We start from the raw sequence: 21,392 nt of genomic DNA on the forward strand, positions 1-21,392 counted from the left end.
GTTGCAGGCCAAACCATGTGCCTTATTGTTTTCATGCTGGTCATGGTGATTGGAAACCTAGTGGTACGTGRTGAACATTTTTGAACTCTGTGGCAAATGTACAGGACTTACAACTAGGTGATGAAAATGTTTGTCATACTTCAGTTTAGAATTAAAAAATTAATCTGAATGTGCTAAATTTTGGGTAAAAACTTATTGTGATTTCCTTCTCCTCTTTTTCACACGTTTCTATACATAGAAACTATGGGAATAAACATTTAGAAGGAAACTAAAATTTCAAATAAAGCATCCCATCATGGTATGGGATGTAATTTAGAGGTGCTGTTTAATTTTAAGTACTGAACTTTTTTTATCATTTACATGTAAAAAAGCAAAAATGAAACCCAGACTAATTCTCCATCAAGCCTAAAAATGTGTTTGAAAGCTTCTAACTCAAAATAGTATCAGAAACCTTTGTAGAGAAGTTTAAATTCAAGCTGACAAGTTAAAATGCAAAATTTCAGTTCATAAATCTTGAATTGGAGAGAAATTCTTAGAAATAAGTTTTATAAAAGAATGAATGGTTTACACTTTTACTTCATTTTTCAGTTTCTTTTRCTGTTAAAATTTACAGTCAAAATTTCCTTTCAAAATTGTCTTCCTTTAGTGATATTTTTAACATGATTTCAGTTTGTATAGAATAGAATAGAATTCAAAATGCTTGTATCCTAGTAATTTACCTGACCTTGTAATTTGACATTTTATCAGCAGAAATGTGCAGAGCTCCAGAAAGTTGTGATGAGCAACCTGCTCTACTGATTTTTTTAGAATCAAAGAATTGTTTACATGGGAAAAGGCCTTTGAGATCAAGTACAACTGTTAACTTAGCACTGCCAAATTTAACACTTCCGATATGCATGTATTTACTATATGGCTGTATTCTCTTGTCTTTTAGGTATTGAACCTATTTCTGGCCTTGCTGCTGAGCTCATTTAGTTCAGACAACCTTGCTGCTACAGACGATGATAATGAAATGAACAACCTCCAGATTGCTGTGGCAAGGATTCAGAAAGGCATAGATTATGTTAAAAAAAAGATACGGGAGTTCATCCGAAAAGCCTTCATTAGAAAGCAGAAATCTTTAGAGGAAATCAAAGCACTTGAAGAGCTAAACAACAAGAAAGATAGCTGCATTTCCAATCACACTGCTGTTGAAATAAGCAAAGATCTGAATTATCTTAAAGACGGGAATGGAACCACCAGTGGTGTAGGCACAGGCAGCAGTGTGGAAAAATATGTAATTGATGAAAACGATTATATGTCATTCATAAACAACCCAGGCCTCACTGTGACAGTGCCCATTGCACTTGGAGAATCAGATTTTGAAAATTTAAATACAGAAGAATTTAGYAGTGAATCTGATATGGAAGAAAGCAAACAGGTAGGATTTTTCTGTATCTTAAYTGTTAAATTGAAGTAATGCATTTACATGTTTTAATTACATGTTTGGAATTGTTTGAAAACCATCTTGTAAATATATTTTATGTTTTAGAAGCTAATGTATTACAATTCAAGAAAAAATTATATAATCGTATAGTTGATCCTTAGAGTTTACATTATTAGCACTTCGTTTATTAAAATTTGGAGGATATTTGATTTTAAATATGATTATTTCTTTCAAGTTTTTGAGGTCTAAGGACTTGTACACTCTTGATATAACATCCTTTTTCTAGTACCTACATGTGATAAGAATTTATGGAACAAGGGTAGAAGGCTAAGGAACAATGAAGGAGTGTGCAGCTTTGCATACGGAAGCAAACTTGAGTGGGTAAAAAGTATTTCTTTCAATATTTAGGACAATTCTAAAAATTAACCCTGAGACATCACGAATCAGTAATGTATTCTGGATTATCTCAAAAGTTTTGTGAGTAATATTTCTGCAGACTTTTTTGKGTTCAGAGACTATGGTGGCTGAAATAAAGTACTCCAGGTACCGATGAATGTCATGGTAAAGCAGCARCTTGAATTATAATTATGCTGGAGATCAAAATGATCTATTGTAATATAGATGCATGTGGAAACAGCTTACTTGAAAGATTTATGCTGTTACTATTGTGCAAAGGGACAGAAGTTGGGCTAAAAACCCAGTGCCATGTGTTTCAAAATCTAAGTGGCTCAAATACCAGAAGTGCTCGTGAACAGGTGCTGAGGGTATTCAAGGAAAGCTTTGTATTTTAGGGTGGTTTTTAATGACAAGCTAATAAATGCATTAGCAGAGTCTAAGTATATTCAATGCCATTAGAAATTTAGGAAATTTGAGGTTTAAGGGATCAGGAACCATGGATTAATTTGTTTTCAGTTCGATGAGAAGTGTGATGTTGTGTAATAGCTTATTAGTCGGAAAGCATTTGTTTACCATAAAGAAAACTCTCCTCTAAAGAAGCCCTACATTCATGATTTTATCCTAGTTGTATATCTGGCATATTTGCAATAGTGATGCATTCCTCAGCAATATCAAATACACCACATTATGTTAATGCATAGCCATGATACAATTAATCATAGTATGGGATTTTTGCTAAAGAACATAAAKAGTGTGTGTTTATCTGCAGCTGCAAAGAATGATGCTCTGCGTAACAATTTTAAGATGAAGAGCAAGATATTTTATCATTTGAGTTGAACAGTTATGAGACAAAAAGTTTCACTGCAGGTGTATAGGATAGTATAGAAGAAGTGCTTATCCATGGTAATTTTAGAATATAAGAGATAGATACAGGAAGCGTAAAGCCATGTAAATTAAGAGATCAACTAGTATTAAAAAAAAAAAAMMCCAAAATATTCAGAGTGACTCTGGGTCTGAGAGTTAAGTATTTTTAATGTAAGGCTGATCTAATAAAAGTTCGATTTCATTTCCATTGAACCTTTAACAAAGTCTTCTATGTATATTCTGATGTTTTTTTTAAATGATATTTTATTACATATTTTCTGCTTTCCTGGTGGCTAACTTTGATAAATACAATTATGAGTGTCTTCCTATTAACCCATCAAGTTACAAACCGAAAAATTTCCTGAATATGTTACTTTTTAAAAGGTTGTAATATACCTTAGGAAGTTGGGGGGCTGTGCAGATACTATATTTGTGGTTACTTGACAAGTTAGCCTCACCAACAGAGGAACTTGGGAAGTTCCTATCCACACKTGGCTAGTGATCCCCTGGCAGTCTTTACCACTTTCTTTTCCTCAGTGCTTGTGGGTCTGCGCTATAAGGCAGGTCACTGGTTGTGCCATATGTATTATTGGTTTATTTCTTCTTTAAGGTAGATTGAATGGCTCAGTTTACAATGTACTRCCATATATTCTATCAGAACAGCTGAGGAGAAAACAAAATGCAATGCAAAGGCAGAAACTCCTCTGCTTTCCAGGTGAATATGTCATGTATGTGCACCCCAAGAAAATGAAGTAAAAACCCTTCTTGATGTGCTGAGAWGTTCTGAATACCAATTTCAAGGTGACTTTCACAAATCAATTGCTCTGTTTAAACCCACCTTWGCCTGGTTTAGGCATCATGCCTTTATGTTCTAAGGCCATCCTGATGGTATTATTTGGATGGCAATAAATCAAAGGGGATTTTTTTAAATGGACTTGTATCCATACTACTTCCTGAAGAGAAAACAGTTCATAAGCAATTTGACCATGAAAATTTCAGGTGACTCTGTGATATCCATCAGTGAATGATGGATGGTATTTATATTAAGAAATTCTGGAGAAGTTTTGAATAGGGTTAAGACAGGTTTAGGACTTTGGTGCGGCCTCAGCATTGCCATAGAATGTAGTAGTCAATACCACTGGGAAACTGGAGCAATAATACTTGCATAAAGTTCTGCTCACACACAGCTGTGTTGTTTAACTGTCTGACATGTATTCCTACAGTGCAAGTGTACATATTGTGGACAGTATCTATTCAGACAGTGCCCATAAAATTGTGAATTTTATATTAATTGCATTTTCTGCTCTGGATTTCTTATTCCATTCCTTCTGGATGATTTCTATGGGAAGAACAAAGTGTTTTTGTTTTTTTTTTTTTAAATCATGTGTATAAAAATCCACCAGATTTGGGAACCTATGAACAGAAGTTCTGGCTTTTGACAGGGATTTGTGAAGATYCCCAAGCTTCTCCTACCAAGTCAACAGTACTGTTGAATCTTTTGCTGCCTTCTGATTGTCTTTTAAGGAAGATAAAGAGTACATTGGTGCAGTGTTTCAGTTACCYCTCTAGAACAGTACGCCATCACTTGCTTTGTTTTGCCTCTCAAGGGGTCCCACTGAGAAAACATTGCTGCTAGAAGGCCTGGTCTGCAAAAGGAGGGGTAAGAGATGAAGCAGAATGGTCCGTGCSTTAACAGTGGCAGCACTTAGCACTTAAAATACCCTGAGGATGTATCCCCTATTATAACRTTTTATTTAGCCATAGAGGTGAGGGAAGATAGATCTGCACAGGAACTGTAAAAGGAACCTTTTTTTTTCCTGGTGTCTTACTGACTGATGTTAAAAGCAGAATGATTATTTGAAGTCTGTCATGCTAGAAGTGGGGCATAGCCTGTTCCCCTGAGGAATATGCCAGGAGCAGGTAATTACTATAGAAATTGTAACTGTGGGTGAGAGAGGAGCAAATTGTAATATTTCCTGTTTTTATTATCAGATATACTGTAGTAGAAAATAACTCTAGCCACCGACCTTCTTTTGGATGCCTAGTTCTTTTTCTTTTTTTTTTTTTCCCTTTTTTTTTATTTTCCCCCCCTTTCCTGGGAACACGTTCTAATTAATTTGCTAATTAATAAGTTCCCAAATCTGTCAGAACCTCTTCTGGAATCTGGTTGCAAATTGCAGACCTAAACAAGATCTTTCTAATTCCTATCAYTAGAAATTTGAGGAAATCTCTTTTTGCATGAAACAGAACAATAACATTTATTAGATTATAAGTTTACTCACTGCTTTAGAATAATAGTTGGCTGAAAGTACCTTCCAGAAGTGAACATTTCATTGATAATTTAAAGGAGGATTTTTTTTTAATAACGAGAAAAGAGAGGTACAATACCTAATGAGATAATCATCAGAAAAGAAACAGATTTCTACTCTGAAAATAAGATAATTAACTTTGAAAATAATAAAAAAATATACAAATAACTAAAGGGGATGAGTTGGTGGGTTTTAACATTAGCATGTGAATGTTTGTATTGTGAAATGAGTAGACTATGTTAAGCTTACCAAACATAAGACTACTAACTGTTGTATATTGTATACCACTTAACAACTGTTCATCATAGCTGAGTAACAACTTTAATTTATAGTTTTGCATTTCAACATGGGAAAATAATTTCAAATATATTCCTCAGTAATGGAAAGCTTATTCTACAACTAAAGTAATACATATACCTRCAGGCCTCAATTGTTCAGAATTGCAAAAGCCTTTCTATCTACAGTGCATATACAGTGAATACAAGTTCAGATTGGAGAAATTAGGCTACTCAATTGACTTTTGATGATCCTAACAGATTATTTTGATGAGATTAAAAATATCCTTTATCATCCAATCTACTGAATTTTAAAGACAATGAATAAGTTCAGTTTTCTGATTGGTTTCACCAGGGCCTTTGTGCCTAGGTGAAGTGAAGAAGACAAGAACATATTTATTGCATTCCCAAAAGATAAGCATTGTCATGGCATTCCAATCAATTTCTTAGCCAAAAYGGACTCAGTAGGATTTGATCAATTTTTGGATGATTTTTTAAAAATGTTTAACATGTGCAACAATCTAAATTATTTTTTTCTAAAACTGACCAGTTCTGGTAARGTATCTTAAGAAGTGAGAAATTATTTAAGTTATGGACTAGCTGTGGTTAATGATTTAAACCATATCTCTGGATACACTGAGGCTCCACCATCCAGACACCAATACGATCCTYTTTTGAAACAATGAGATAAAGATTATAGATTCACAAGTGTATAGCATACTAAATCTAAACAAGAAAYTTACACAATATGATAACTCATCACATTTAAGTTGAACAGAAATTAAAGATGTTTATTTTCATGAAAATTTAGGAGTTCTACCATCATTAGAGGATGAAGGAGGAATGGCAAGGCATACGTCTTCAAAGTACTTTGCTTCCTGTATATACATATTTTTCAAATAAAAGATAATCACATTGTCAATTAAATCATGAGTAGGACATGAAACAAAGAAAGGAAAACTCTTTAAATTTTCATTAATATGTATTAAGGACCATAYAAATGCAGCAATGGTTTCCAAATCTGCTAACCATGTCTTTATTAATTGTATCCATYCCATTTATATTTATGAATCACAATTTTTGAGTGCAGATTACTAGTTCTAGYTTCTATATTTCTAATTTCTCTAAAATAAACTAACAAGTTCGGTAGAAAAGTTTATTGAACATTTCAGGTGGTATGTATATCCCTTTTCCCAGCTAATAATAAAATATTTAATAATTATGTTTTAATTGTGTTAAAGCCTTGTTTGAATTAGAAATTCCAAAAAGAGAAGAACTAGTGATCCTATGTCATGAACTTCACTACCTACCATTCTTACTTCTCACAGGGGTAAAATCAAGCTGGAGCAATCAAGAATGCAGCTCTGGTGCTTTTTAACCAGGTAGAGCAACGTGTCACCACTTTCACACAGGTTACCTAAGCAAGTTATACATATATATGTATATATATATATAATCACTTTTTAATGGATTTTGACTGGCCTGCATGCTATTCAGCTATGTACCTTCCCTATCCATTGCAAGAGTAGAAACATGCACAGCTGCTCTCTGCTGAGTCATGGGACTCACATCACAGCATGGTCAGGTGGAATTGGCAAACCCAACATACATTTTTTAACTCCGCTAATGGTTTTTTTGAATATTTAAATASAGTATTTAGCAATAACTGCATGCTCTTCAGGTTTTAAACTATGGATCATAAAAGTACTGGAATGTTTTGYGCTAAAGAAGCCAAAGAAAAAGGGAGCATGCATAGTTTTTAAAAAATAAAAACAACCCTTTTTGATTCAGCCCTTATAAATGTAAATATTCAATGAAATGTGTGAAATGTCTTAAGTGATTTTGAAGTATTTASTGCCATGACTTCAACTCCTTAATGAATAACATTTGAATTATTGCAGTTGCTACTTGTGTGAAAATTACAGTTATACTTTTAAATCTACAGTGCACTGTAATGCAAATCTTCAAGATGCTACAAACTACACTCTGTATTGATTTGGACAGTGCATATCTTGAGTTTTATAAATTGGAGGCAGAAATAATACTAAAATAATACTTAGCAAATAGCTCTCCTTAAAGAACTGTCAAAAGCTAAACATTTTACAACTTCTCTTTTTTTAAACACCCCTTTTTAAATAGTGAATTTTGGAATGTGTTTCATGATAGTGTTCTCTAAATGAGTTGGGGGACCTTTTTGTGTAAATTAGGAAGACTATGGAGTAATCAGCATCATTTTTATAAAATTGCACCTATGTCTATTTATCCTGGGATTTTTTTTCATTATAGGCAAACATGCCCTCCATTATTGAATAATTAGCAGAGCCTTCAAGAATAGGAAACACAGAAGCCAAAGTTATATGAAATTAAGGAGGTCAAATTATTCTAATCAAAATTTGAGGGGGATTGAGATTTCAGTCCTGTAGCAGGATTGAAAGCTGTTTCCTTCAGGCAGAGTTTCACTAGCTTCAAAAGTATCACCAAGTGGTTCATTCTTTACCCTTGATTATAGTGCAGCATGATCTACCTCTATTATATTGTGGTCTAAATTGCCCACAAATGCCAAAAAAGTCAATATTGGTGGCTATTCTGAAAATTCTCAGATTTTAATAATTAAATTTTAAACCAAGATATGCTTCAAACWCCAAATAAAACTCTAAGGAAAGATATTTTAAAATAACTTTCTTATCATATAAAAKTAAAATATCATAWGATCTGAGACTTAAAGTCAGTTTAGAATCATTTTTGAATTATCGATCTCCATTATTTTACATATTTTCACTCAGTTACAGTGCAGCTTTACCGATTGAAAGGATAAAACCACATGGCTGAATTACTAAAGACAATTTGTAATGGCTGAATCCTTTTATTTTATTGTCACTTGAATCATGAAGCCGTTTGTAAAGCTTAAAACTTTAGTCACCTGCTCTTGCTCTTATTGAAATCTAAAATAGAATCAAATGAGAGCAAGACTGGGTCTTAAGTGAATGCATTTTCTTGTAAATGGGCACATTAATACGCTATTGGTGGTCAAAGCTTGTTTCAGTAATCAAAGCTCTTGATAACAGATGCACTGCTCTGAAAGAACATTGATGAAGTATTTGGGTGGGTGATAAAACATTTTTTCTTTTATATTCTACACAATAATATTTATAACACTGTTTTCAGAAAAATATAATCCCATTGAGGTAGTCGAACTGTTTCTTTTATTTTTGTGTGTGATTTCCACAGTATTGCTCAGGCTTCTGCTCTAGTCAAGCATGTTCTGCTGATTCAGGCCTTGAGAATGCTGCATCATAAGCAATTGCTTTCAAATGTTTCCYTATAAAGGAAAATGTGATATCATTGAAGACGCAAATAAATATTTACAGGGCATGGTGTGTTCTAGAGGCTGATAATCACATTTATGAGCTGAAAAGAAGATTGTGCTAATCCATCATGTATCTCAAGCTTTCTATTAGTTTTATTAGCTTTATTGCTAGAAAGAATATCATTAATGTCACCTTATTTAAAATGTATTGGTTCTTTCCCAATTTAGGATCTTGAAGCAAAGAAGAGGAGTTTTATTAACTGAGGTTTTTCTCTTAACAATGCAGTTATTTGAGAGYATATGAAAAACAATGAAGAGAATGCTCTATGTTAAAATTACTGAAAAGAATTMTAGTAGATTTTCTTTATACTGGTTATAAATTGCACATTTCTGACACTTGGCTTTTAGTCAACTGCAGACAGAACTATCTGCAGCACAMTTTACATGGGAAGATGCAGTTAAAAGTTTAACAGGCTTTTAATTTGCACTCATATATTTGTAATGGATGCTTATTATGAACCTTTATCTTGCTACTATTAATTCAGTAATTTATTTAATGATGATGGATCAGGCTATGAATTAGTTTTACTTTTCCTAGCTTGAATGTGACAGAAAATTATTTTTACAATATTTGGGTTTTATTTAATGAAGAAACTGCCTATAATTTCWATGAAATATTTCTTATTTCTTGGTATTTCAAAGCTATATAATAGGAGAGTTAGTACACAAGTATTATTTTTTAAAAAGAGACAGACTTATGTGTAGATAATAAGGTGGTGTGCTAATAATGTTCAATATAGTTTATATTACTGGGTATTTTGGTTGTAATTGTAATAGAAAAAGTGAAATTTAAAATATTATCACAATGAGATACACCGTATTTTATCTCAGACTCACAGATTTACATAACCAGTAATAAAATTATTCCATTTAGAGAAACATGGTTGTAACTATTTGACATATATAAATTTTGGAAATCATACAGGAACTGCAGTATGGAAAGTGAAACATTATATTTTTGGTCACATTGCAGTAACAATCATGTGACCTGAGGTCAGAGTGACCCTATATTGACTACATATTGTGTGTGTAAAATGCAGGGTCTTGAAAATTATCCCTGAAATTATCCATCACTCAAWAAGATTTTTGTTTAAAACTTCATTCATGTCAAGTAAAAGTTGAATATGAGGAAATAATTCCTTACAAAGCTGTATTAAGGTATATGTGCTATTTACTTCATTTCTGGCAGAAGAAGACCTTAGCTCCCGACACATTTTCCTGAAGAGACTGGGTTTTAACTGAAGAGTTAAATAATTAGCTTTAATTTTCAGCAATGTCTCTGAAGAAGAAGAAGMGAATACATGGAAGGGCCTCTTTCAAGAAATGTTAATTTTTTATTACTTGTTGTGATATCTGAACAGTAGGGAGTTTTTCTAAAAATGTCTCTACCTTGAAAACTAAATGTGATTAGTAGCTGATATTAAGAATTCTCTCAACAAAATTATATAGAAAGATCTTCAAGTTTTTTAAAGATGACCTTCATCCAAAGGCCAAAGACATGATCAGGTCTGCTTAGCTAAATGCACAAATCTAGACAGTGCTGGAATGCCCGTTTGTTACATCAGTACCTGTACAATTTAAAGTATTTAAGTTAGAGGTGCATTCTGCATCACCCTTGAAATTCCTATGTACAACTGCAACGTGATAAATTAGAACTTCACTGCCATGATTTTTTTATGTTGCTTTCTGATTACAAGGCTTATTGCACGGTAAAAGAGAAGGTATTTTGGATGAAAATAATTACAACAGTGCAACAGTACTGTCAACTGAAAATAAGTTACAAGCATTATGTCAGATTATTGCATTTGTTCTATGCTTCTTTAGCAGTATTTTCCTTTCAACATATGCTTTCTTAAAAGGGAAAAATCATGGCCAGTCTTGTGTGACTGATAAACTGTATGACCTGATCAGAATTTTAATGTACTTAGAAAAAAAAWTCTTAATTTATTTTTTCTATCACTCTCCACTTCCTGCAGTTTTTAGATCTAGAAATGCTTTTACTGTAGTGAGGACTATAGTATGCTACTGTACAAAAAATAGTAGAATGAYAGAAAAATTTGGGATGGAAAGGACATCAGGAGGTATCTCAATAAGCACAGGAGACTGGAATGCAAAGAAGATGTTTCAGCTCTGGTAATTTGTGCTTTCTGCAAAAGTTAAATCGTGCAGAAATTTGCCATTAAATGCTATTGAATTTACAATAAATTATCCAGATAATGTGTATTTTTTGTGAAAATACCATCTATAGTGGACAAGAAGATATATGTGCAAATTTGTGTTAGTTCATTTTGCTAGAAAAACTAGAACACTTTTTCAATGTAATCCAGCATAATAGTAAAGAAAGTGAAATAACTTGAGAATGTGGTGCATGAAAGCTTTCTGGTTTTAATACTGCTCAGAAWTCTTCACCAGTCACATACACGGACCAGGTTAGTAACCAAATTATATTTAATTGTTCCCTATGAGAAGATAAACTGGGAAACAGAACCATGCAATTTACATTTACTATAGCTTTACTTTTGGTGATGCATATTTATAAGTTTGCCATTCTTCGAAAGTTAGACTGGCATGATTTGCTTCAGTACCAGTTTTTACAGAATATGTATCTAATAAGAAAAAATTCTTCTGTGGAACTTTACTTACAGAAACTAAATGCATCAAGCTCGTCAGAAGGCAGCACTGTTGATATTGCTCCTCCTGGAGAGGGCGAGCAAGCAGAAATTGAAAGTGAAGAAGCACTTGAACCAGAAGCCTGTTTTACTGAAGGTTGTAGAATACCTGTTGACTTAAGAGATGTACTACTAAAATGACATTATTACTAGGCATATTTAGGTTCTTCAGGGTTTCAAATCTGCTGGACGTTCATGACCTCAAAAATCCTAAGAAAATATTTTTAGCCTAGAACACTGGAAATCAGATTCCAAAAGAGGAAGGTTTCCCTTGGCTTTGAGTAACTTCATATATCTGGCCACTTCATGCATCTTGTAATTAAGAAACTTGCTTAACTTTTCTATTGTTAAACTCCTTTTCAGTTATTTGAAAGGGCCCTTGAAATTTGGAACAAATAAACTTTTGTGTGACTCCATCAACAAATGGAAAAATTGCATGTCAACAGTAAAAAATACTGATTTTTTTTTGATTGACTTTATTCATAATTAAGTATACTATTGTCTAGTTTGTGCCCAGATTAGTTTTCTAAATTCAGATATTTATCATCCTGTGTGATGCGATATCCYATTCAGCATTTCAGTGATTAATTTTTTAAAATCTTACTAAATTAGTTAAAGCCTCTAATAATATTGATACCACAGTAAATACTGACTTTGAAGTAATTGGCTTTTGGATACTAATTATCTCTTAATSTAATGCAGGTTGTGTGCAGAAATTTCCATGTTGTCAAGTAAGTATAGAGGATGGCAAAGGAAAAACTTGGTGGAATCTTAGAAAAACCTGCTACAGCATAGTTGAACACAATTGGTTTGAGACTTTCATTGTATTCATGATTCTCCTCAGCAGTGGAGCACTTGTAAGTACAACAAAATTGCAGATGCTGAAATATTTAGGTATCTCTTTATGAGCAACAGCAAAAGTAAAATTTGCTTCAGAAAGACTTGCTTTGCTTGGAGCTATATAAAACTCCCTGCATTTCATCATTCTGGGATGTAATGAAACTTGAGCCAATCTTGAAAAAGTTTGATAAATTTTACATGCACTTTTTTAGTCATAATCTTGTCTTGTTGCTGTAAAATGGTACCATTTTCTTTAAGAGTATAGCTACTCCTAAGTTTAAATTGCTTGCCAATTTTGAGCATGTTTGTCAAGAGATTTGAGAACAAAGGACTATTGTTAACTGTGAATATATAACTAAATGTATGGGTTTAAGCCCTTAATTCCTCCTAGGCTCAGCCACTCTTTGAATTCTGCTTGTGAAAGACCATTCCAAAAAAAATGGATTAATTTCTTCATTCAGTTTCTATTTTGAAGGCAGGAGATACAGAAGAGTGCAGAAGCAAATTAATGCTTTCCAGAAAGATTTGCATTGCCCACCTTTCCAGCTTTACTCAAGCTGAACATTTGCCACAATATCAATGTGTACAGTAGTTCATTATAGCAAATATATACCTTTTTCATTTGATTTTTAGATATAAGTTGGATTGATCTAACTACTCTCTAGAAAGCAATGTATCTGGAACAGATATATWAGAAAAGGGTGGTTTTGTGTGTATGTGAAAGTTTCTTAATATCACAAAGGATAAAAATTSATGCTGTGAATTTATTTTTTCATTCATTAGTAAAAGACAATGTACCTTTTTTTTTTTGGAAAAAAAAAACCAAACCTCCAGACGGGGCTCCAGTTGCTCCCATTAGTAATATGGTTAAAGATGRGAAGTATACAAAATAAGAGAATGCCATAAAACAAGAGGAAATACTAGCTCTGCCCTAATTGTTCTTTGTTCTTTATTCCTGAACTTTATAATGCATATTCTGTGAAACAGTAGTAAYACCTGAATATATTTCTGCAGGCTTTTGAAGATATATATATTGAACAACGCAAAACTATCAAGACCATTCTGGAATACGCTGACAAAGTTTTTACGTATATTTTCATTTTGGAAATGCTTTTAAAATGGGTAGCATATGGTTTCCAAATATATTTTACTAATGCCTGGTGCTGGCTGGACTTCCTGATTGTTGATGTAAGTACAAATTAATATTGTCCATTTTGCTATAGTAAAGTTTCTATGTTGTAAAATTCATTACTATCAGAGAAATATTATAAATGTGCAAAAATAATTCCCATGTTATAGTTATACTGCATTAAATAATGGCCAGCAGTGATTGGGAGGTTTATTTGAAGTCCATCCGTATATTAAAAGGAAAAGGATGACTGGCTCTCAGTTTGACCATTCTTCATGGTTAATATTTTCATACAAAAGAGGTATCAAACTTGAGATTTTATGCAGAAAAAGTCTTGTTTTTAAGCATGCTATCTTGAATGGACTCTGACCGTGGTACCTTACTCCTTACCAAATAAGACAGCTCATTGTTCAAGTTTCATCTTAAAATGGTGCATCTTTTCAAATGAAACAATTAATTTGGTCCAGATTTCATCTAAGTTTTCAGAACTCTCTCACTGAAAACTATCCTGTAATCATTTCTAATAAAACCAGAAAGACTGTGGCTATTTGATCTAAAGAATAATTAGTTTTAATGGACTGACAATCTGCAATGACTTGGCAGGGTTTATGATGGAAGAGAATACAAGATTTCTTGGCTGCCTTCCCAGCTGTGATATACTTCTGTGCAAAGGCCTTGCTTATGTTGTCAGAAGGGATCAAAGTTGGTTTTGCTCCCAGAATATTTTGGTCTCTTGCCTCACACATTATCTGACCCAGTTCATTGGCTATGCATGTCCTCAGTGTGGAACTGAGAGATGGCATCTCAGGGAAATTGTGCATATAYAGTAATTTCTGCCCATGCTACTACATTTCTTGAGAGTTTGCAGAAATCCTAGTCCCATCAATTCTTATTCCATATGTATATGGAAATGTATCATATTTGTAACTCCCACAGGCTAAAAACCACACTAGCTAGATAGGCCCATATTTCAAAATGGACCCTCTTCCTTTTTCTAACCTACAGTTTCAGTTATACTGTCCTGAAAACCTGCACTAGAATGAAGCAGAATAGTTTTCCTAAGAGGGTGTTAATGAAGTAAAGAGATGACCTCTTACAGGATTCTGTTAAGAATGGATATTTTTTTAGATAAACTACAACTSATGTTTTATTCTTTTTGAAACTTAAACCTAAACAGATTATTCTAATTAATCTGTGGTTTCTTAGCTTAGCCTCAGAGATGCTCTTATGAGCAGGCTTTCAAACCTTAAATATACATAATTACAAGTAAAGCAGCTTATGTTCCTAACTTTTTACTATAATTTGTAATTTTATAAACAAAAACATGGCTAGATAACATTCGAAGTTTCTACTTTTGAAGACTTATAGTCAATGTTTCAGCAAGGGGTAAAAAATGCCTCACTGTTCTTAAGGCTAACTCAGCAATTTCTTCAGCAGCCCCAGACAACACTTGAAAGAAATRTAAGAGCTCATGTTTACCTTCCTATAGGAAAGCAGAGACTCCACACTGCTTTAWCTGGCAGCTAAACTGGTGTGATTCAGTGGCATTCTGCCAGTCAGARCTCCAGTGTCTCCTTCTTCATTAGAAGTGACTGAAGTTAATCRAATTGTTTAATCCAATCTCTACAATTTTCAAGAGTAAACACACATAGTCCTTTAGGGCTTTGACCTTTAATATCTCACATACCTGAGTCTCTCACTGTGACAAGCAGCCATAGTTGCTCTCACTGATTGTGACCAAATTRGATTTTAATAATTACACTGAGAAATGGTAATTTTTCAGGTCTGTCACTTTACTATTGTGAAAGATTGACTCTTGCCCTATCTGCCTACCTCAGTTTAAGACTCCATGAATGCCATCTCTACTGTACAAAGTTCTTGAGGAGAGCTGTCACTGCTAAGTTTCAAAAAGGTGGGGTTTTTTTGTAATGCATAGTCTACATCAGAAGACAGACACAAATGAGGACATACAACCCTTCATTTTTAGGAGGCATATCTTTCTACCATTTTGAGTTTATTTTCATYTCTTAAAATTACTCAATCTGTGTGCATTAGTCTATTTATCAGTGTACAGAGACATGTATGTTCTCATGTACTAGCAACAAAACAAGTGCAAGATGAGAGAAGTACAGAATAGCTGTATATACAATAGAATTCCAAGCAAATTTTTGCTTCCCATGTGTACTGTCCAGAGGAAAACACATTGTTTCCGATACATGAAATAATTCTTCTAGAAAAAACTTCAGGTTCATGATGTAAGAGCATTATCACCATGGTAAGAAAGCTGCCAATAGTCTGAAATAGGAGGCACAAACAAGACTGAAGAATGACTTACAATGAGAACATAAGAACTGCCAATTCAAACAGTGCCACTGAACTTTCAGAGGCTACTGCTACCTAACTAGTTGGAAGGGGTCTTGTTGGTGAAAGGTAGCTAAAGCACAGTGCAAATTTGAGGAGAAAAGTATAATTGAAGGAGCCGTTCATGTGAGTTCAATCTCTCTCCTAGTGAGAAATTTTTTAAATATTTGTTTCATTATTTATTTTTAATTCGTAAAATGTGCTGTCTTAACACTGAGGTTTATTGTCATGCCTGAGTGTCTTGTTGATTTGAGTGAATAAATGAACATTCTATTAAAATTACAGGAGATTCCATGTCTTGTTATCTCTGGAATAATTATGGGTGGCTAAGTATCAAAAAGATCTCTGTCATTGTCGAATTGCAGGACAAATAAATTGTATTAATGATAATTATTAATAATAATTCATGTCAATATTTAATATAATGGCTGAAAAAAATAATGTCGTCTCAAGTGTAAGTGAACAGATTTCAGTTCAGTAAGAAAACTGACTTAGAAACTCAGTAAGATTTTCTTGTTAATATGCTTATAAATCACAGCAAGTTCCATTTATCCATTAGAGCAATAAAATAATCCTTTCCTTTGATAAAAATAATTATATTCTGACATGTAATCCAGTTGAAATGTGCAGTGATATGAATTCACTAAAATAGTATTTTCTGTTAGATAATACACACAGCAGTGAATAATCAATTTGTATTTGCTCTCGGATTGTTCCTTTTAGACATGATTTGTAACTCTTGTTTGTGATTCATCTAATTGTTCTTTATGGATATAACTAACATCAGAAACCAACTTTTCATATAATGGTCAAGATCTTAACACCATTATCAGTCAATGCCTATTTCTGTACTCTTTGAGGTGTTTTTTAAACTGAGGCACAGAAATGAGCATTTGAGGGATTTTCTCAAGAAYCAAAATATACCTATGTTCATTTATATGCTATCTATGCTTTTGGTGGAAAAAATGAATAAAATATGAGTAAGGTATGATATTTCCCCTCTCCTGTCTCCAAAACTGTTCTAAGAAAATGAATTTCTTTCATATTAACACTGTCTAAAGTTCCATTTGAAAAGCAAATTAATTGCTCCTTACTTTAGTAGATTGTCTTATAAGAAAATCTCAGTAACATGCATCAGGAGCTTAATACTATTGTAGATAACAAAACTCTTAYTGGTATAAGGCTAGCAGCTGTTAATATCTATCCCATAATATTTTCCTATACTTAGAAGATTTAAAAAAAATAACAAACTTGTTAGGCAAGTGAGAAAGTACTACCTCTTTCAATACATATTTCAGCGATATCCTGGTTATTGTTGCTATGAAATAAGTGTTTGACTTAGAACGGATATTTATAACAATATTTGTAATTATCCACTACAATATTTAGTTTATTATTAGTGTTTATAGATATTCAAAATATTGTCAGAAGTTAATAAAATAACTTAATGAATTCAGAATTTTAAATTGTTTGGAAGGTTGAACCATAATGAAGTTACAGAAAGTATGGCTATTTTGTCTTTAAATATTCCTGAAAAATTTATTCTTCACCAACAGCGTGCTTCACCAAGTGTGCTTACATRTGAGTGCTAAAACCTATCTAACCACAGATATTTAATAGCATATATTCCTTTTTCAGTCATGCCTTTATGAGACCACTCGCCTTTCCAGCAATTAGGAAAACTGTGGCATTCTACAATTTGTCACTGTTGATTTGGTGCTTGAATCTGTATTCTTTTTAAATGATCAGTGTAGAATGATGTTTTAAATATTTTTTTTCTGTATTTGATAGGTCTCATTGGTTAGTTTAATAGCCAATGCTCTGGGCTATTCTGAACTTGGTGCCATTAAATCGCTACGGACATTAAGAGCTTTAAGACCTTTAAGAGCCTTGTCACGATTTGAAGGAATGAGGGTGAGATAAAATGAATGATTCTGAACAAATGTATGCATACAAAAATGAATGTATTAATGGTTACAATCATGCTTTCTTCAAAGAACTTCAGAAGGCGAATGCATGAAAAAAAACATGTGGAAAAAGGCCTTTCAACAGGTCCTTACAAACGAGACCTATGTACACTTTACATTTGGAAATTAGACCTTGAGCTCTAAATTTGCCTGATGACTGCTGCATAGTTGTGGTATCCCAGCCCCCAGACTCTTAAAATTTCCATTAATTTGTGGACTCAGGAAAATAAAAGGACAATTTTCCAATACAGGGTTTGAAGGTTTTTTCTGCAGTTTATCTGGGAATTTTTTTAAAACTGATTTCTGTTACTAACATCTATTTGTCAGTGATTCAGGATGGAACAGGATTAGCCAGAAAACAAAACAAAGCAAAACAAGATGAAAAAGCTGACAATAGTGACACACTGGAAACTAAAGCCTCACTATGCTCCCCTATCTACCTGCCTAGGAAAGAAAAKCCCACTGTAAATGCTGTAGTATTAGGGAAAGGTTTTCTCAACAGACACCTGAAATAGGGATATGTTTGGAAGTATAGAAGGGGAGAGATGGGAAATCTTTTCCTCAGCTAGAGACCTTTTTCTTCATATGAATGTATCTACTGTAATCTTACATCTCCTAGAGAGCAAAAATCTTCCTGTTGAGGAGATTGTTATTTTCATGTTTTGCCATTCTGACAAAAACAAACCAACCAACCACAAAAAAAAAAAAACCCAAAAAAACAGAACACTTGGAAAAACCCTCTTATAAACTGTCTGCTGAAAATGCAGACTATGCTGTTTCCTGAGAAAATCGACATATAAAAAATTAACAAGGGAATGTTATTGACAAATCTCCTTTTAATCCTTCACCTGAATTCTGCAATAGATATTTATAGTTCAGTCACRGGTCTTCAGTTTCCAGATAAATAATGTGGTTCCTGTCTGGGCAAGGCTGCTGATATCCTAGAGGTGGCCATACTTGCCAGTGTAGGGAAGTATGACTTGGAGCACATCACCATCACCACTTTGTTTTAAATTATTTGTGTTCCAAACAACACACTAAGTCCCTATCTTATAAATARGCAAAACTTCTATTGAGACTAGACTGCTGTCGGTCAGCTCAGTGAAATGAAAAATACTACCTTTTTCAAAACCATACACAAAAGTCTACTGCAGTCTCTACTGATTTGCTAGAAAATTATTGTTTGAATATCTCCAACTTTCTTTTAGTTGAATCACAATAAGTAAAAGAAAACTTTTGTCCAAATATTTCATCTTGTTTTTTACTGCCGATTGCCCACACACAGTAGCTCAAGTGAATTAAATGCAGCCAATTATAAAGAAAAAGAAGTGTAAGACCAACTGTAGTGATGCAGGCAATTTAAAACCAAGACTCAGAGCAGATGATGTTAATAAAGGGTAAATAAGGTGTCTTTAACTATGTTGCATTCTGTGTGGATGCTGAAGTACACTGATGTCAATACATATATAATGTTTCTAAGAAAAAAACCATTAGTAATAATACATTTACATATGGACATTTTAGTTCAGTCTTCCACATCATCATTCTTTGAGCTTTTTCTGGTTTATTTTCTATTTATATATTTTCATTTATATTGCTGAAATTTAACATTTATTTCTCTCTTTTTCTCTAGAGCACACAAATTCTAAGAATCCATCTTGCTACTAACAGGTTTTATTTTGCTTTTTGATTTTTTTTTCAGAATTTTGCATTGTCTTCATTTCCATCTCATTTTATTTCTTGCTTTTTGCAATCTCATTAGCATTTTATTAAAACTTAATTAAAATTTCCCCTATACATTTTAATGTAATATTTTAAATGTCTATCCCAGAATAATACTGTTTTGACATTTTTWAAGTATTTTAAAGTATTTTTCATTTTCTCTTCATAAACTAAGCAGCTATTTTGTCTAATTTGTATACCAGGTGGTTGTAAATGCCCTTGTAGGAGCAATCCCATCTATCATGAATGTATTGCTGGTATGTCTTATATTCTGGCTAATCTTCAGCATCATGGGAGTAAATCTGTTTGCTGGAAAATTCTATCACTGTGTCAACACCACAACTGGTGAGATGTTTGATATCAGTGATGTCAACAATTATACTCAGTGTGTGGAACTCATAAAAAGCAATCAAAGTGCCCGATGGAAGAATGTGAAAGTAAACTTCGATAATGTAGGAGCTGGATATCTTGCTCTGCTTCAAGTAGTAAGTAATGTATATATTTTGGTTTTGCTCTTTTAAAAATTAGGAAAAATGGGCAAGTTAAGACTGTTAAGCAGTGGAATAATTTCTTCATGGCAATAATCTACAGCTCACAGAACTCTACAACATTGTTTCTTGTAATTTTTTTTTGTTAATGATAGCAGAACAATTTTCCCTTCCAAGTCTATGGAATACAGTCTCATGATGATAATAATAATGTGAAAATAGTAAGTGAAAAAGGTACAAGAATCTCTATAGTGGTGCACAGTATAGAACTATCATATTCCTTAATGCTAATTAAAGAGTCATTATAGTACACAAAGTATTATGTTACTGTTAGTATTATCCTTGTGAAGTATTAGATATTATTGTATTGCATAGCATGTTGATTCCATTAATTACTGCTACTGCTACAAAATCTGTGAACTGTATTTCTCCTTCAATCCCTTATCCTATGCCCTGTGTACAGAAATGCCTTTATTCTAGGTACTGAACATATTTTATTTATGCCAGAGAAATAAAGACCTTAGCTCTTTACAGGTTCCTTGCTTAGAATGGAGCTTCAGAGAGCTGGAATATGATCCAAAACACAAGCAAGAAAGTATGCAATTACATTTAGATGATTGAACTCTGTAGAATCACTTGTCTGTAACTCAACATATAGCTTCACTGCATGAAAAGACATCATAAATGTAATGAGATTTTTACAGCTCTGATACTCAAAGTTATCTAAGAATTACATGCTTTTCCCTTCTGTCTCAGAGCAGGTCAGTATCTTTAGCTGACCTTAATTCCAAAGTTAACTATCTAGCTCAAAATGTTTTGCCTCTAAAGGTACCTGTGAGTCTTATATGCTGAGTAGTAGTACTGAATGATATTCTCTGACTTCAGATCTCATTGCTACCATTGCCTCTGAAGATGTATAAGGAAAACTGCTTCTCTTGAAGCTGTGCATGAATGTCATCTGTGTATGAATGTCATCTGTGTCACATATCCAGACAGTGTTGGTCTTTAACAACTACRTCACTACTGTGAATCTTTAATCTTTAATTCTTCTTGGATTTTGGGGGTTTTTTTCTGACTTTTCATAATTTTCCTTTTTGAAATATTTATTTTCTGACCTTCACTTTCCCCATAGGGATTAAAGGATATTTGAGCATGTATTGTGTCACCTCTTCATCCRATTGCCTCCATTAACATTCTCCCTCCACTCTTCTCCTGTAGCTCTGCTCCTTTTCTAATCTTGCTATGCAAAGTGCATCAAATGGCTGGCAGTTGCCAACTGAGCCAGAATGATCTGTGAAGCCTGGTTTGAAGCACACCTTCTTAGTAAATGGATATTGCACTGCAAGATTCAGGAGGATACGGACACTTCCAGTGTGCAAGTTTTCTGCTGTGAAAACTAGCAGCTGTATCGAAGTACCAAACCTACTTCTGGCAAGCACAGATAGGAATATACTCCTTGGGATGGTTCCTCTCCTAAATCTGCTCAGGAGTGATGCCCTCTGTTCATTTCACAGGCTTTTTAGCTCTTTCTTCTTTATTGTGAATAAGCTTGGAAACGCTGGCTAATGGTTGCACACTC

General features: G+C 33.4%; 1 protein-coding gene across 1 annotated transcript in view; it reads left to right on the forward strand.

Moving 5' to 3' along the window:
- The window catches only part of LOC130576784 (sodium channel protein type 2 subunit alpha), a 51,681-nt gene that overhangs the window by 22,920 nt on the left and 7,369 nt on the right, over positions 1–21,392 (forward strand). Inside the window, exons 16-22 of the mRNA XM_057371684.1 lie at positions 3–63; positions 935–1,420; positions 11,283–11,403; positions 12,009–12,163; positions 13,161–13,334; positions 17,428–17,550; positions 19,529–19,810. Of these exons, the coding sequence (XP_057227667.1) occupies positions 3–63; positions 935–1,420; positions 11,283–11,403; positions 12,009–12,163; positions 13,161–13,334; positions 17,428–17,550; positions 19,529–19,810 (1,402 nt within the window). The remainder of the gene's footprint in view (positions 1–2; positions 64–934; positions 1,421–11,282; positions 11,404–12,008; positions 12,164–13,160; positions 13,335–17,427; positions 17,551–19,528; positions 19,811–21,392) is intronic.

This window comes from Malurus melanocephalus, unplaced genomic scaffold (assembly GCF_030028575.1).
Source record: "Malurus melanocephalus ecotype Western Australia unplaced genomic scaffold, MMel_1.1 scaffold_155, whole genome shotgun sequence".
Classification (NCBI taxonomy): Eukaryota; Metazoa; Chordata; class Aves; order Passeriformes; family Maluridae; genus Malurus; species Malurus melanocephalus.